This window comes from Poeciliopsis prolifica, unplaced genomic scaffold, assembly GCF_027474105.1.
Source record: "Poeciliopsis prolifica strain line A6 unplaced genomic scaffold, Auburn_PproV2 SCAFFOLD017, whole genome shotgun sequence".
NCBI classification, from domain to species: domain Eukaryota; kingdom Metazoa; phylum Chordata; class Actinopteri; order Cyprinodontiformes; family Poeciliidae; genus Poeciliopsis; species Poeciliopsis prolifica.
In genome coordinates this window covers 5,360,561-5,377,968 of record NW_026562392.1, presented here as the reverse complement: position 1 = coordinate 5,377,968, position 17,408 = coordinate 5,360,561, and the positions used below count along the sequence as shown (strand labels likewise).

General features: G+C 40.3%; 1 protein-coding gene across 2 annotated transcripts in view; it reads left to right on the top strand.

The window, feature by feature from the left end:
- Window positions 1-17,408, top strand: part of LOC129367582 (zinc finger protein 236-like) — a 47,328-nt gene that overhangs the window by 13,426 nt on the left and 16,494 nt on the right. The window contains exons 7-21 of one of the 2 annotated variants that reach the window (XM_055042125.1): window positions 2,346-2,468; window positions 3,327-3,500; window positions 4,018-4,195; window positions 5,054-5,326; window positions 5,781-5,984; window positions 6,088-6,220; window positions 8,111-8,371; window positions 8,485-8,717; window positions 9,205-9,306; window positions 11,503-11,642; window positions 11,873-11,976; window positions 12,732-12,883; window positions 13,010-13,186; window positions 15,296-15,596; window positions 16,688-16,791. In XM_055042125.1, the coding sequence (XP_054898100.1) occupies window positions 2,346-2,468; window positions 3,327-3,500; window positions 4,018-4,195; window positions 5,054-5,326; window positions 5,781-5,984; window positions 6,088-6,220; window positions 8,111-8,371; window positions 8,485-8,717; window positions 9,205-9,306; window positions 11,503-11,642; window positions 11,873-11,976; window positions 12,732-12,883; window positions 13,010-13,186; window positions 15,296-15,596; window positions 16,688-16,791 (2,659 nt within the window). Of the gene's footprint in view, window positions 1-2,345; window positions 2,469-3,326; window positions 3,501-4,017; window positions 4,196-5,053; window positions 5,327-5,780; window positions 5,985-6,087; window positions 6,221-8,110; window positions 8,372-8,484; window positions 8,718-9,204; window positions 9,307-11,502; window positions 11,646-11,872; window positions 11,977-12,731; window positions 12,884-13,009; window positions 13,187-15,295; window positions 15,597-16,687; window positions 16,792-17,408 lie in introns of both variants that reach the window. The other variant, XM_055042124.1, reaches the window with a different exon arrangement.

The window sequence follows — 17,408 nt, the reverse complement described above, 5'->3', positions numbered from 1 at the left end:
GTAGTAATTGATATTTAGCTGCAGTTGCATCCTCTGGTACAAATGAAGGGAAAGTTTTGCTATTGCATTTCAGGCAATAAAATATTTATTGTCCTATTTAAAAGAGGAATTGAAGTACTTTTATTTTTTTAGCATTTCCATTTACGATTGCCAGAAAAAGCGATATAATAGTTGATTGCTAACCCTAGTAAATTTGGTTAATCACATTTAAGGAGCATCATATTTTGCATCCAGCCCAGTTGGTTTGGATAGCTTCTTCCCTTAGTACAGGGAAATTATCACAGCTTTTTTGTATTTATTCCGTTATGAACACTAAAGTGTGACAAAAAAGTAAAAATAAATCATAAATTTAGTGGGACAAATTTATGGTGCTGTACGCAGGACTCATATTATGAGCTTGAAACTATAGAGCGCCCAGATTAAATGAAGGCTTCTTTTATGGCAAGCTCATCATACCTCTAGTAATAAAGCAATATATCTGCCTCTCTGTGTTGGCCATTCAGTATGTTTCTTATTGAACTATTACACAGTGAAACCAAAAATTTATTCAGCACAATTTTATGTTTTGCTTCTCAGAACAAAAACATTTCTTATGGAACATTTATTTCGTACTTAATCTATTGTTTTCTCAGCATCTGAATTCATTGGATCGGTGAAAATAGAAAAAAAAAAACCTTTTTAGACATTGATAGTTGGTTGTTTGACACGTTGCCTTCTTCCTTGTTTTTTTTTTTTTTCCAACCCTTTTTGACAAATGCTCTTCCTGCGCCTGGCCATGCTCGTTAAAAGTATTTGTTTTATATTTTCGCACGGTCTTAACCTAAAGCCGCTAACCCACAATCAAGTCGGTGATAACACCTTGCCGAGTCCCTCTGCCCACTCGTAGCTTCACACTCTCCGACAACTTCCTTTTGGTTTCCAGAGTGCAGCCACTTTGCTTCAGAAAACTTTCCCGTCTTCTGAGAGCAATCTGTTCGCTCTCATGGATGTTTTCCGTCGCGATCATCACAAAAAAGCAATCAACCCCTGTTTCAGAGTGGTGTGCTCAACAGTTTTCTCTCTAAAAATACACTTATTTTCACAAAGCCTGTCAGTTACTCATCATTTCAGGTGTTGATGTCGAGTTTGAAAAGTGCTTCCATTCAAAAGTAATTTTCTCTGTCTTACTTCACCAGCGCGCCTTACTTGCTGATTTTGGATTTTACAACTGGAAGGCGGAGCCTTAGAAACAGCTAAAGACACCAATAAAAAAAACAACTAGTTTTATTATTTTTTTTTTTTGCTTGAAACAATTTTTTTAAATTTCAGTTTTGTTTCCCTCGTAGTGCAGATTTAGTGATTGACTGAGCCGTACTGCACACTGCCCACAATGCACGTAAAAGAACTCTTGGCAAAGTAGAAAACTAAAGCAGATAAGTTTTGTCCTTGCAGAAATGTAGTTTTCCTTTTCTGTAAACATTAAATCTGACACGTCACTGTTGCTATAGCTCGGGTACCTTCCTAGAGTATTTCCCTAGAGATGCCATAATGAATGGATTCTCACAGCAGCCTTCACTTTTGATTAACAGTTGACCAGAAGGCCTCATCTAACCTCTTTAAACGTCGCCTTTCTTGAAAGACAAGAAAGGCGATGTTGCATTGCTGATTAGCATGGTTAGCACAGTTAGTAGAGCAGTCTCTGTGTAAAATCAGATATAAGAATGTAGTTGTTTGACGTACCTCTGTGTTACTTACTAAAAACCCAAAAGTATCCAGTAGAACAACTTTTGTGTATTCCATTTAGGTCTCCTAATATCTACTCCAAGTCTTGCTTTCTATCACTCTCTTGAAATCTGATTGAACCCCAGACATATTTCATATTTGCATTCTGATAGTTGGTTGTTTGACACGTTGCCTTCTTCCTTCTTCTCTTCTTCTTCTCTTTGCTTTCTCTAATATCAGCTATCTGAACCAACTTCTTGCATTAACAACTTCCATACCGTGTCGTTAGCATGTGTCAGGAGTTATATATGGAGCATGCACTGATCAAGAAACAATTAGATTTTCCTTTTTTAAACAGTCCGTCCAATTGTGGTGAAGTGCTGATTTCTCTGTTCACCTGGAGAACTTAATATTAGCCTTCCTTCAGGATTAAAGTGTGAAAGCAGCAACGTAAAACTCGCTGGGTTTCAAATATTTTCCCATTCACATTCCATCAACAGACCTGATATGTTTAGACTTCGGGTCTCCATTTAGAGCTCCCATAATCAGACATTTTCCTTTGAAGTGCATCACAATAAGTCACAGAAAGAAATAGCCATTCGCAAGCAGTAACAGCGTACACGTGTATTCCTTTTATCCCACAGACCAAAGGGGTACCTCTGTTCCCGTGCATGGACTGCAGCTGTGTATTCAAGAAGCTGGGGAGCCTGAATGCCCATATCAGCAAGATGCACATCTCTGTGATCGAGGTGCCGTCCAGCACTTCGGTAAGAGAGCCATATGAAGAAAATACAAGTTAAAACCTTTTCATTTAGTGTCTATCAGATAATAAACTCTGCCTGGAGGTAAAAATGTAGAGTTGCTTGCATTAGTCCAAAATATAAATCTATATCTTCTCAGAGGGAATGAATTGCACTATATGGGTCAGTTCCACTATATTTTTAAAGTAAATGTTCATCTTAGATGAAGTGTTGTCAATATTTTGAGCAGCTTTTCTAGACACAATCTTTTGGGACCAAACAGGTTTCATATCAGGGTGCATTTATACTAGCCCTGTTAATAGAACTCTAGTCTGTTTGCCTATATAGTTCAGTTCACTTGGGGAGGTGTGAATGCGCAGTCAAACTCTGACGCGGACCACGCTGGACCACCTAGGTCTCTAGTTAAAGCGAACTGCGGTGTGGTTCACATGTTTATGTCAATGCCAAGTGAACTGGAGGCTGCTCCAAACATGGAAACTGGACGGTAGGGCAGAGCATTCTGTGAAAATACAGCCAAAACAAATGCTCATCAGTAGCATTTGCAGTTAAATGATGTCAGTTTAACTGACATCATTTAATTTGTGGTAGTTTAGCTACCACAAATTAAATTTGTTTATTTAGATTTAACTACAGTCTGGTGTTTATTTTGTCACCTGTGTTTGCGCGCCAGTGATTCAGACATTGGCATTCTGCTCAGTAATTCCCGATCTTCGGCTCATTTTATGCTCCGGGGGTTCCTTAATAAAACTTAGTCAGCCATCACACTCTGGCCTCTCTCGGTCCTTTCGTCACGCTGCTCATTCCTTTTTTTTTCTTCTTTTTCTCTTTTCACTCTTATTCCCCCTCTATTTCACCTGACTGCAGGAGGCAGAGACAACAAGTCAGGCTGCCGGGGGGTCGGAGGGTGGCGAGGGGGTGACAGATGTCATCCAGCAGCTCTTGGAGCTGTCGGAGCAGGTCAGTGGGGAGACGGCTCAACCTCAGCCTCCGGAGCCAGCTATTGCCATGGAAACTGCAATCAACCAGGACATCCTGCAGGTGAGTGAATGACAGCCACAAATTCAGGATAACAATTAAAAAATGGAAGGGCCTGGTGTAAAAACATATTATGTATATCATTGTATGCTTTATCGTAACAAAGCACCTTGAATTATAAGATAATTCAGTGTGCTTTTCTGTAGTGATTGGACGGCAGGGTTTCTCTCCATAGGGGAAACTTCAATCATATAGTGGAGATGGGAAGCACATAATGAATTTCCTGCAGAAAGCTTCATCCAGGGCTGCAGCTGTAGAGTTAATAGGACCCATGCATGACAATGTAATTGGATGCAATTATTACTGAGCTTTGTATTGAGATCAGGGCTTCATTTTCATGCCTGGATATGTTCCACTTTTGCAAACCATATCCAAAAACGAATGAAGAAATGATAAGAATTCTCCACTTTGACGTTGTGGATTGTAGCTTTTTCTCTTTGTTTCCAGTTTCTCTTCTACCTTTTTCTTATGACTGCTTTTTAAGCTGGGTTTTTGCGGGGTGCTTGTTCGGTGTTTGCAGCAAGCTTTGGAGAACAGCGGTCTGAGTGTCGTCCAGCCGCAGAGTGACACCCCATCCGGAGAGTCTCAGAATCTGAGCACAGAGGGCACCGCTTCAGAGAGCAAGAAAGTGGAGTTCCCAGACAAATCACTAAGGGAGAAGAGGAGGAGCATTTTTAAGAAGCCTATACAAATGCCAGGTAGGCTGGAGTGAGAGTGGAGGGGGTGAGATGAGATTTATTAAATTGTGAGAGCTACTGTCAGAGGTCTTCAAAGCTTTCATAGCCAACAATTCATCTCACGTATGACATGAAACAGCTGGAAATACACGTACAGTCGCGTATTTAGGGTACTTAGTTTTTTTTCTTCTTCCAGGATGTCCTTGGATTTAGCTCCGTTCATCTTCACATCAGCTCTAGCCAGCTTTCTTGTCCTTGCTAAGGAAAAAGGATTCCCGCAGCAGTCTACTCTAATCTGCCTAAAGGTCGAGGTCTCGGTTCAGCTGCAGGGAACTTTAGCACGGTTTGAAAGCTTATGCAATTGCTTAGTGGGCCAAAGACCGCTCCCGAAGCGGGAATCAGACAATAGTGCAGGGTATTGTGGGTAAATACAATCAAACAAACGTGAAAGTCTAACGTTAGCGGGGTAAATGGCTCGTGGTCTTTTGCTAAAGACCAAAAAGAAAACGTACAACCACTAAGGTCTCACAACATTTCATTTTTGTTTACATTGTGTGAAGAAGGAAGTGTCTCCTTCAGATGTTTCCTTCAGTGGGTCTTGGTGCAGCGCCATCACTGGTGAGGAGGGGAACAAGTTTTTCAAAGGGTTTGGGTCATTTCACACAGTGTGAAATTAACCACACCAACTGAAAATGTAGCAAATGTTGAGTTTGGCCCCCAATTGAACTGAAACTACAAGCCTATCAGGTGAGATTGCACCCGTAAGGTGGGAAGCCAGGAAAACAGTGAAAGGTGCGGTTGCAACATGACAAAATGTGGAACAGTTCATTTAGCCTGAATATCATTGAAGGCCTGATTCAGTCGTTTGCTTCCCTACAGGCTCGATCAGGGAAGAGGACGGTGTGCGCTGGCACGGCTGTCCTTACTGCACCAAAGAGTTCAAGAAACCCAGCGACCTCGTCCGGCACATTCGCATTCACACCCACGAGAAACCCTTCAAGTGCAAACAGTGTTTCAGAGCTTTCGCAGTGAAGAGTACCCTCACGGCGCACATGAAGACACACACAGGCATCAAGGCTTTCGAGTGTCAGTGCTGTCTGAAGCGCTTCTCCACTTCAGGCAGCATGAAAGTGCACATGCGGCTGCACACAGGTGAGGATGGCGGCCTGCCTCATGAAGTGGTCACACTTGAAGCCAATGCTAAGGCTTTTATTTAACTGAATACCGTCTAAAGGCTATAGATCATATTTAGTTCAAGCATGTGTGGAAACCTTGGGTATGAGTTGATAAATCCGGACTTTCAATGTGTGCCTTTGTGTTTGTTTTGTGTTTTTCATATTTTCTGGTGATGTAACACGAATGTCTATTTCCATTTGTGTCAGTAGACATTTATCAAATTTGTACATTTTTTCAGGGTGTCTGCGCACCATTAAAATCTAGAAAAGGTTTTAGAAAGTTTTAATTCGGACTGGGTGGACCCTGCAGAGACCCTGCAGAGACCCTGCAGAGACCTTGTGTCTATTATTGTTATTATTTCAGGTTAATAACTAAAGTTTGTCTGTGGGTCTTTATGTTACGTGACTACTTTTGCACTCCGTGTCCTCAGGTGTACGTCCTTTCTCCTGCCCTCACTGTGACAAGATCTTTCGCACATCCGGTCACAGGAAGACGCATATTGCGTCGCACTTCAAAAGCCTGCAGCAAAAGAAGAACAGATTTCAACGGAAAGCCAACAAAGCCAAAGCCTCCAAGAACATCTTACCTCTGCCCGACATCCCCTTGCAGGAACCCATCCTCATCACGGATTACGGTGCGGACACTTTGTGAATATTGCCGGTCATAAATGTGTGGAAGCTCACCATTGCACCTTCACGTGGAAGACTTGAAGGTTTTGTGTTAATTTGTTTGACCAGGCCTCGTCCCCTCCCAGAATCCCCGCCTTGCTTTTCAGCAGTTCCTGGAAGTTGTGGGCAACGACAGACCGTACAAGTGCCAGTACTGCAGCAAGGCGTACAAGAAGTCAAGCCATCTAAAACAACATGTCAGGTATTGTTTTCAATTTTATTGTGTTGAGATTCTCTCAGCATTGGCAGGATGATGCCATGAATTTCTGAACAAAATTGGAGGGGATCCAGCGAGATAGAGCAGAGTGAAATGGGATGGGGATAGAGGTGACAAATTTGGGTGGAGCGGTATGACAACACCAAGGAGAAGGAGAACAAATTGATGTTGACGATGGAAACAAAATTGTCTGCTAGTAGATGGTGGAGAAGCAGATAGGATTTACTTAATGTTTTGTAAAGAAAGTCTCCCCTCTCTGTTCCCCAAAAGAAAAAAACAAACATATTTGAAGTAAACTGGTGATTCTCTCCAATTTAGTCTTTCTGTTTGTGTCTTCCATCTTCTTGAAGTTTGTTTTAACCTAAAACCCTTAACACAGCGCCTTCCAAAAGCATGGATGCCCCATTATATTTTCTTTTTTTTAACTTAGAATTGAAATGAAAATTCTCAGGTAGCGTGGGGGTCATTATATAAAATCAAAAAAAATTTCTGGACAGTTTTATATTATGTTATATTGTTATTCACTCTTCAAAAACATACATGGAGTCTTGTTTTGATTATTTCATGCATGTTCGCATACACAGCTCCTTCAGACTAGCGGCAGCAACAATTAGCAAACACCTGGTGGATCTGCGAATCTACTGAGCTTATTTTATAAGCTGTTTCTCAGTCCATTTTCTAAATGGCATCAGTGGACAAACGTTGTTGTGATAACTTTATGAAGGCAGTGTCATAGAGAAAGTTTACGATTCTATGTGAAAAATGAAAAAAATATGATAAAAAGACATTTCTACATGAAAAAGACTCAGGAAAAGGTTTGTTTGGGTTGATGTTTCTTTTTCAGTAAATTAAAGCGTCTTTTAAAAACCTTCTTCTATTTGCTCAGCATCTTATATTTGCCTTATATAAACATATTTTAGAAGATCTGAACAATGTAACCGTTAAAAAAAAAGCACAACTTTTTTCCAGCTCTGTATCACTTTGGTCGCTGTGAAAGATACTGGAAGGATCATGACAAACCTTTTCTTGCCTCTCGTTTAAAAAAAAAAAGTGTCCTGACACAACAAAGCTATTTATGGTTTTTGATGTCGTTGCTGTTCCCGTGGCAACACTATCTTGACAACGCATCCGCTTTGATTTTAAGCAGAGCTTTTTGTTATTCTACAGCTGTCAGTGTTGTGCGGATCTGCTCCCTCGTGGGCTTTCCGTGTCTGTATGTGATCATTTTCATCTGATACGACTCAGATCCTTCTGGAGCAGCTTAGACATATCCGCAAGAATAAATCCCTGGTTGCCTGGAGGCTTGGTGGAAGAGTTTTAAAAAAACTGTAGGCCCTTCTCAGCTAGCATCATGCTAACGGAGAGGTTGCTCCATGATATTAGAGCCTAATTGAACCTGGATTAATAATACTAAATAAAGGCCCTTTTAAATACTAATTTAAAAGGGCACATCACCACAGCGAAACATTTTTCAAAAATCCACTCTGTAATGTAGAATGCCTAAAAGTAGGAACGAATGAAAACAAAGCAAAAGTTATTTTAGGAGAACTGGATTAATGGGGTTTGTGTCTCAAGCAGAAGATTAATCCCTACACCAAGAGTCTATTTTTTTCAGATCACCTATTAACTGGAAATGCCACCTCGTTAAATAGTAATGGAATTTGACTAATGTCAGCCAAGTAGTACACTGCCATAACATCTGGACTGCATCGTCTTGGAGGAGGCACTGGAGAACCGATTGCGCACAACTGATCCGGTTGTTTTCCAAAGTTTCATCCATTCACAACCTCTGTCTGGCCGAGTCCCACCACCACGCACCGTGTAATTGATGTGTGAAACGATAGTTGTGTTGACGTTTTGCTCTGTTTGTCCCAGATCTCATACAGGAGAAAGGCCGTACAAGTGCATCCAGTGCAGTCGAGGTTTCGCCTCCTCTGGAGTCCTCAAAGCTCACATCCGAACACATTCGGGCCTAAAGGCGTACAAGTGTCTGGTGTGTGACACAACGTTCACCACCAGTGGGAGCCTGCGGCGCCACATGACCACTCACAGCGAACTCCGACCTTACATGTGCCCCTACTGCCAGAAGACGTTCAAGTCGTCACCCAACTGTAGGAAGCACATGAAGACGCACAGGTTTGTGGGTTCTCGCGGGTATTTTGCTTGTTTGTTTGTTTGTGTGCAGTGATGTGACCTTTTTGAGGATGAGTGTTGTGCTCTGACTTTCTGCTATCGTGCTGGGAAATCAGGTATGAACTGGCCCAGCAGCTGCAACCACAGTCAGGAGAGGATCCGCTGGGAACAGGGGGCGTTACCCATGACATGCCGGTGGAAATGGAGACAGAGTCTCTTCAGCAGGCTGCCACTACTGCAGCAGAGCAGCAAGGCATGCTGGGACTGGGCCAGGCAGAGGTTGTGAATGGAGGCCAGCAAGTTACACTCGATGCCCCTTTGGCCGACCAGCCACTAGTTCAAGGCGAAGGTAACAGCAGATGTAAAATGTGTTTTTGGAGAAAGAACAAAGAAATAGGAAATAGTTCTAAATGACATTTATATGGAATTATTTAAAAAAGGCTCATTGGCTAATATTAGACAACAAATTTTTGTTTTTCTCATCTCCCTCTATTTCACTTCCTGCCTGGCTACCAATGAAAAAATTGCTCCAGTGCATCAAAAATCTTTATTTTTCTTTCTTTTATTTTTTAAAACTGATCATATACTGAATATGAAAATGTATGCAAAAATTTTTAAATTGTTAATTCATAAGAAATGTTGAAAATCATGTATTATTTTCAACAAGACTGAGACCGCTCCATGAACTTTTTTTATGGAGTTTCAAATAGCATTCAGTCATATCAACTGCAGTGTCAGAAAATGTTTATAGTCCAATATTTAAAGTGTGAAATGGCCCTTAAATCATTTCCTAAACAAATGTTTTTTTGTTTTTTTTTGCATCTTTGCTCTTGCAGACTCATATGTGACCACTCAACATGCTCTGCCACAGAATATCAGTCAGTTTGAGACACCGACACTACCTCAGCCTACCTTTAACCAGCAAAGTCTGACACAAGGTAATTCATGTCATTCACGGTGACTTTTCATCCTGAAGGTTTTAACAGTTTTGAAAATTATTTATTTTACATGTTGCTTGCTAGAAACTTGTTAAACATGCCGGATGCGTCTCAACCGGCACACCTTAGTAGACTGGAATACCATCAAAAAGTCAATTTATTACAATAATTCAGTTCAAAAAGTAAAATTCTTATACACATTAATTGTAGTGTGTTATTCTGCATGCCTTTATTCTGTTATTTTTCATGTTTATGGCTTACAGTTAATAAAAGTTCAAACATAAGACTAATAAAACAGATTTTTAATTCAGAAAGTATCAACTTGACATATGTCCAACAAATGGTTTGTGAAACCTTGACCAAGCCAGGTAAGTCTCAAAAGGACACTGCTCAAGAATCGCATCTGCTTACAGCACTGGCGACAAGCTTATTATTAAAGTTAAATTAAAAATGTAATATCAGCATAACAAGTTAATAGTGGTATGGACTGTGACTATAGTGAGTTTATGTAAAACCTCTTCTGACAATCTTTATAGAAATACAGATTTTTTTTTAAACATGACTTGGCATGTTTAAACCACACACTTGATTTAATTAGACTGGAACTGATTTGCTTTTTTGGCCAGAAAAATAACCTGACATAACATTGGTGATGGAATATTGTTTTTTTTTTAGCTTCACTATTTTTAGGACAGAGGTAGACATAACAATTTCTATAATAAATCTTACCATAATTTTGGACTTTCAACTGGGAAGCAAGTTGTTTCTTATTATTCATTAGTCAATCTTCTCTTGCATAACTCAAAAATATATGATTTTCTTTCCACCACTTTGTCTCCAAGTTGCCACCCTCCCCACCAGCACTATTCACTCCTGCCCAGTCTGAAAAGACTGCTAGTTCTGATGCTACAAACAATTTAACATTCGGTCAGCAAACATTTCGCAGATAGGTCTGTCCTTTTCCCCTCTCCCAGGATGTCGTGTGACCTTCTCATCTAAGCAGAACAGATGGGAGATCTAATTGACTCAAGGAGAAAGACATACGGACCAGTTTGCCATCCGATTTTGAGGAGCACGTGTCTTGTGTATCTGGATAGGAGGGGCTCTTGAACATCAAACCCTGTTTTAGCCTGTGGTGCCTTACCGTCACAGCTGGAGTGTTGTTATGTGTTGTGATTGAAGTGTTGCTATTGATGACATGAAGCCCTCTGGGTCACTTGCAGAAACTCAGCATTATTTAGCCACTTACAGCAGACTCTCATTCGGTAAGATGGTTTATTCCCCCAGGTTTTACTGGCGCTCGGATCATGCAGCATTTGGAGTTTGCATGTGGCTTCAAAATTAGCAGCTCTTCAAAATTTAATAACCCCAAAGAGACATAAAAGGGTTTTTTTTGTTGTTTTTTTTAAAGCAAACACCTGATTCCTAGAAATAGTAATCTATCAATTATAGTCATAAGCCACCAATCCACTACTGTGTCCATCTGGACCATCCAGGGTTGCACAGCAGGCATCAGGGAACAAGTCTGTTTGAAAATTAATCTTCATGTCAGGCTGGGCCCACTGTGACCCAATAGTAGGTTGATGCACCGCAAGCGTCTGGAGGATCCAGAGACACCAGCAGCTTCAAATAACTGTTTGCTGCTTTATAAGGGCATTTTTACAGCTGCTCTCTTAATCCCATGGATTTGTCCAACAGAAACCTTCCTCATTATGCCTTTATCTGTACAAACACATCTTTGTTCTGAATCTGTCACAAATCTCTTCACAGTACGATGACGCTTCAGTTTTTGTTAAATATCTAATGTTTCAATACCTACACTATCTGATGATTTTCGTCAGTAGAGATTCTTTCTCTTCCCATATTGCTTGAAACCTGTGGCCTGCTTGATAATGTGGAACATCCTTCTTAAGTAGATTTCCTTTAATTGAGCTCAGCAGACAAACTAATCAACCAGCTCTCTGAAATTAATTATAGTGATTCAAAGAGCCTTGACACGCAATGCTGTGTATAAATTTAATTGCACAACAAAAAATGTAATCTTTATGCCATCTGTAATCTTTAATCCAATTTGCATAATTTGGAACAGGATGTAACTGTTCCAAATTAAACAGGGTGTAAGTTCTTAGCACGACTGTGGTTGTGCTAAGAACGCGATTATTCAGAAAATAAACATTCTCGACTTCTCACACCCAGGCTTCACCATACCCGAGCCAAGCTACAACCAGCCCCAGTTCTCCGCTGTCCAGCAGCTGCAGGATTCCAGCACATTGGAGTCCCAGGCTCTGTCTTCAAGCTATCATGCTTCAAACCTGCTCCACGTCCCCAGCTCAGAGGTTGTGAGTACTCAAATTCTGTAAAAAAAAAAAAGAAAACAAACATTGCTTATGTTTTTAAAAGCCTTTACATTGTTTCGCTACGGAAACGTTTGAGTGAAGCTATTTTTGCTTATCTAAATGTCATAGGAGACTAAACTGTTTCAAAAAGATTCCCACATCAGTGAAATATCATCTGATATATTTTATAATTGGGTTGTTGATGTGTTGGTTTTTCTTTGTCGCTGCAGACAAACGGACTTCTTCAGGAGAGCAGTCAAGGTGATCTCCAGCTGCCTACAGAAGCAGCAGACTACCAGGAAGACGATGAAGACAACACAAAGAGAGCCTACAGGTTCGTGTCGAGGATCACGAGAAAATCCAAAAAGTTGATGATTCCGAATATCTGGGTGTTGTGTTAAATTTCCAACTTAAATTTGAAGCTTTGGGGAAATTTCTAAAACTGTAAAATCAAAATTTAACTGCTTGTGATCGTGTTTCTCTGCATATGATAAAATATATTTGCATATATTTGTAATTTTGTCATAACTTGATGATCCCACAAAATTAGGACTCACCATTCAATAGACTTGAAAAGATACTTGAATAGGAATCACAGCTGTGGAACTGGGCGGGAAATTGACTTGGTTTGCTTATTTTTGCCAACTGTAAAAAAAAAAAAGAAAAAAAAATCTGTATTTCACTATACAGATTTAAATTTAGGAAAGTTTTACCACTGTTTAAATTTTTATTTTCACAGTGAATAAAATGAATAAAACATGAGAAAGACAGAAATCAGCAGATCTGATGTGTGAATAGCCTCAAATAGAAAAAAGCTGCAAAAACAAAGAGCTGTTGCCTCTGCAGTTTTCATTCTCGCCTGTTCAATAGTTGCTCATTGTTCCAATAGCTGGCTCTCTCCTTGCAAACATTTATTTCAGCAGAAAGAAAGACTTTGTTTTACCAGCCGCCGGCTCTGGAGACGGGAGATAATTCCTCCTGGCTGAACTTGTCTTAAATTTACATCCCCGATGTTCTCATCCATGTTGCATTAAGATTACCCGAAATGACAAACAATTCTTCCTAAACCTGATGCTCCCGTGTCTTCAGATGTAGCTGGTGCTCCAAAGCTTTCAAAAAGTCGAGCCATCTGAAGCAGCACATCCGATCCCACACCGGGGAGAAACCGTACGCATGTCATCTCTGCGGACGAGGTTTTGTTTCCGCTGGAGTGCTGAAGTCCCACCTCAACACACACACAGGTGAGCTTTCTTTTTAAAAGTGGGAAGACCTTCGTTTCTGTACCGAACAGAGATGGCTGTTCTGAAATCAGGAACCTCATAGAAAAACTTAAAATACTCAGCGTTGCTCTCACCTGTGCCTTACAGGGATGAAACCGTACAAGTGTGACGTTTGTGAAGCTTCTTTCACCACTAATGGAAGTCTCAGTCGGCACACATTTATCCACAGCAAGTCATTCAAATGCTCCATGTGTAACGAGTGCTTCCGCTCCAGTCTGTTTTGTAAAAGGCATATGAGAAAGGAGCACGGTGTGGAAGAAAAAGGTAAGGCCGTTGACACCATATCTGGATTTCTCAACTCTATGTAATTTTTGATGTCACATAAAGACTAAAATGTAATGTCATTTATAAAATATAGAAATATAGATACAAGGGCTGGGACTACTTTAATGCATTCCTGTGAATTAATTCATTCCGTAGATTTTGAAGTGTTTGGAACTTTGACGCTATTTACATGTTGTGGCCAGATCCTTTGTATTTGTGCGTTTCTAGTACGCCTGTGAATTCGACGCACAAGCGAAAACAACAGCGATGGATGCCAAAGCCGTTTCTCTTGGCACACTAGATGAATTAAAAAAAAAAAATCTAATGGCACAGTGGTCTTCTAAAGACTAATGTGTGAAAGTTGTACAAAAAAGGAGTTCACTTGTCACCGAAACTATTAAAGTTGAGTATGTTTTGCTAGGATATTCCTTTAGAAGTCATGTATTGTAAGTCATCAGTAAACAGGGTTGTTCAGTAAATGTCAGGATAAATCCAGGTGTTATGTAAAACTTTCAGAGGATTATTAGAGTACTTTAGAAAACAAACATCACCATGAGACCAATCAACACAAAAGGCAGGTCAGCAACGCAGCTGCGCTCCCGAGTCGACGGTCAGTCAGTTTTATACAATCCAAAGACGTGTCAACAAGATCACAACAGGACGACATAACTTCTTCCTATCCCCAATACTCGATTATCAATTACAGATATTCTCAGTTTCGGCGCATTCCTTGAATCATCCTCCACATTTGCAAAGCATCCCTCGAAACAGTTCAAACGGACAGCATGGATTACCTGCAAAAGCTTGTCTCGTTCTCAGAATCCTTACTTCATCTTTCAAAAAGTAAATATTTGTCAGTGAACATCTCAGTGGCTCGGAATGACAAATCCTTGCTTCATTGAATACAGATTAGGCAGTGAAAATGATAAGCCATGCTGTCAATATAGCAGGGTACGCTGAAAGGATGTTCTGATTTAATCTGTGGTTAAATTTTTATTGACAAGTACTGTAAATTGTATTTGTGGCAGATTAATGGCAAGAGACTGGACACAATTCACATTTTACTGTGATTTGTTGACATACCTCGTCAATGTGACGCACAAAGGAAAAGATGGCTCTGCAGAGCACTAAGGAAAAACTTAAGACAATCTCCTTAAGGAAAACTGTTCATGCAGTGCTGTAGGAATTACAGTGCAGTTTTCCTATACTTCCCATTTTCATGCAGAGGGAAAAAAAAGATCTTCAATGAAGTGCACGATTGAGGAGTAGGATGGGAGGAACTCCACGAGAATCTTATTGTGGGTCACAAACTTATGCTTACCTGTTGTGCAGGTCAAGACCATTCAACAAAGACCCTTAACTCGCCACAGCCAATTGAAAATGTCGGACATAGCGACTTGCATGGGTGTTCAAAAGCGCCCGCTTTTGCTTTTGAACATCAGAAACAAGAAGCTGCGCTCTCGATGTGCACAGGTGACACAACCATTTGAAGATTGGACAGGTGCTTTTGAGAATTTCAGATCTGTTCTGAGAAATATATGGAAGCGACTGAGAAAACCCGTAAGGCTGTGTGGACTTTTCTGAGAAATGCACTGAGGTGAATTATGCTCTCTGAGAAGCTAAGTGGGTGAGTCCACATGAGATCTTTAAGCTTCAGCTGTGCATGGTGTCAGCCAAATTACCAAAGCTGTCTTCCAGCGTTGTCAGCTGCACTGTGAGATAATGCCCAAGCTGACCACATCACTCTGTCTTGACCTTTAAAAAAAAGTACTTTTGTGTACTTTTTTCTTATTATCTTGATCCACATGGGTCAAGATAATAATTTTATCTTTATTATCTTGATAATGATGTGACGTGAATGAACGCTTGATACTTGGAGCCATATTTGCATCCTTTTTATGCGGTTCTCAGCAGAGTCTTTATGCCAGTCAACTCATTTAAATTCAGTTTGTGTGATTAAAGAGCTTCACATCGGTGCTGCGCTCCATCTGTCTCTCATTCACCCTTTTTTCTGTCATTCTGCACCGAAAAGAAACAAAGGTAAACCTTAAAGTAAAGGGGAGGTACGTTCAAACTTCAGGTTGTGCTGACGTTTTGTGCGTCCGCCAGTTATAGGTCTCGAGCCTCAAGACGGGGAAGACGACGACGACGACGAGGACGGAGATCTGAAAACGTCTAAAAGGAGGAGTTTAGAGATCATCACTTTCACCGAGGAGCAGGCAGCCGAGCTGGCCAAGGATCCCGGAGAGGAGGCCTCCGTGTCGGAGCGCATCCTCGCCCAGTCGGCGGCCGAGAGGGACCGCATCAGCGAGATCAAGGACAAAGCGGTGGAGCTGGAAACCGAACCCAAGTTTGCCAACTGCTGCAGTTACTGCCCCAAGAGCTTCAAGAAGCCCAGCGACCTCGTCAGGTAAAGGTCGCACCTCTGTTTCTGGGCATTTTTCTGTTAAATCAGAAGGACGTAAGCTTTTCTGGTCGTTCCAGTGCTTCAGTCTAAAACTTATGAATCCTCAATCAAATTTCGGGGTACAAATAGCTTGAGAATTCTGGCAAATACGTCAATCGGGAGAAAGATGGATCCAACTCAGAGATGGACAGTTTTTGGTGCGTGATGCGAGTCTTAATGTCATTTGCACATATACACAGGAATAAATGCCACACCTTTTGGAGGCATTTTAGGCAGAATAAATATGACTAAAATGTAAATGTTTGGTCATAACAAGCAGTTACAATACAGCTTTAGGGAGAAGGTCAAAGTCCATTAGAAACTCTTGACCTCATCTAGAATAAGTTGTGGGGATGGCCAAAAAGAGGTGTTCAGGGTTTCATTTTAAGGCTCCTGAGGAATCACCTTGTTGGAGTAAAGTGTTGTTTTAAACCTCATCAACAGTTGTTTTGTTAAACTAGCATTTATTCAAATGAATAAACAAACTAAATGGAATAAATTGTGCCTCTACAACAAACTGTTGTTGTCAAAGAAACAGAACAATTAATTTAAAACGGCTTCAATGCAAATGTTTGTTGCTATTTCACAAAGACAAATGGTTTGTCTTTTACTTGCTGTCACTTCGGGGTATTTTTGTTTGTTTTCAAAGATTTTTTTTGCTCTCTTTGATCAATCAAGCTACTTTACCAGTTATATTGTTAAAAGATCTCTCTCAACAATTTTAGAAGTGGGTAAATAATCCTTACCGCCACATTTTCTAATTATCGCAAAGATATTTTGATGCTAAAATGAAAAACTTTAAGAGCCTGTTTCATGTTTTTGGACAAATCCCAAATTCCTCTATCAAGACTTGCCTTCAGGCTGTTTTCCTTCAATTTTCATTTGACTCAGAGACTTGGCAGTTAGTAAAAACTTTTTTTGTTTTTTTTTAAATACCTGCTTTATTTATATATTTATTTATTTTTTGCTATTATCTCTTTTTCTGCTTTGGCACATCTGAAACGTATCTGTCAGCAAGTTGTCCTGCAAGTGACTAAATCTGCTTTCCTATTTAGACACATCAGGATCCACACGGGTGAAAGACCCTACAAGTGTGACGAATGTGGGAAGAGTTTTACAGTGAAATCGACCCTTGACTGCCATGTGAAAACGCATACAGGTAAAACACCAGTAAGGTGGACGTAGCAGGGGAACGATGCATTGAAAACGATGAGACATAATTATGCAGCAATTAAAGGCTGATTCTATCCAGTTTTGAATTATCTTGACTGTTTGCAGTGACAGAATGTTTTTTTTACTACGCCACAAGTAGATGATTTTTTTTTGTGTGTGTGTTATTTAAATAACCATCAATTTCTGGGTGCATCTCTCAAAGGCTTTTTACAGCTACAGATTAGCTTCGCCAGTGTTATTCTGAAAAATATACATTTTATTTTAAAAGAGTTCTTTTCAATGAAAGAAATGGGGATGACTGTCATAATGTGTTTTACTCACGCGCTAATGCTAATCAATAGCTGAAGGTGTATAACTTCATCCTTTGGGCAGTATTTGGTGTTTGGATTGTATTGTATTTAAAATTGAAGTCGAAAGCAGAAATCCATCAACCTGCCGAAGCTATTGTCTTCAGCAGACTCCCAAAACAAAAGGTCGTTCTTGTAATTTTCAAGTTGCAAAATATTATCTACTTTTACGAAAGGTGAGCAACACAAAGGAAAAATGAAGTCTTTTCACAGACGTTTGATTTGAAAGAAGCAAACTCGATTTGATTTGCGTTAC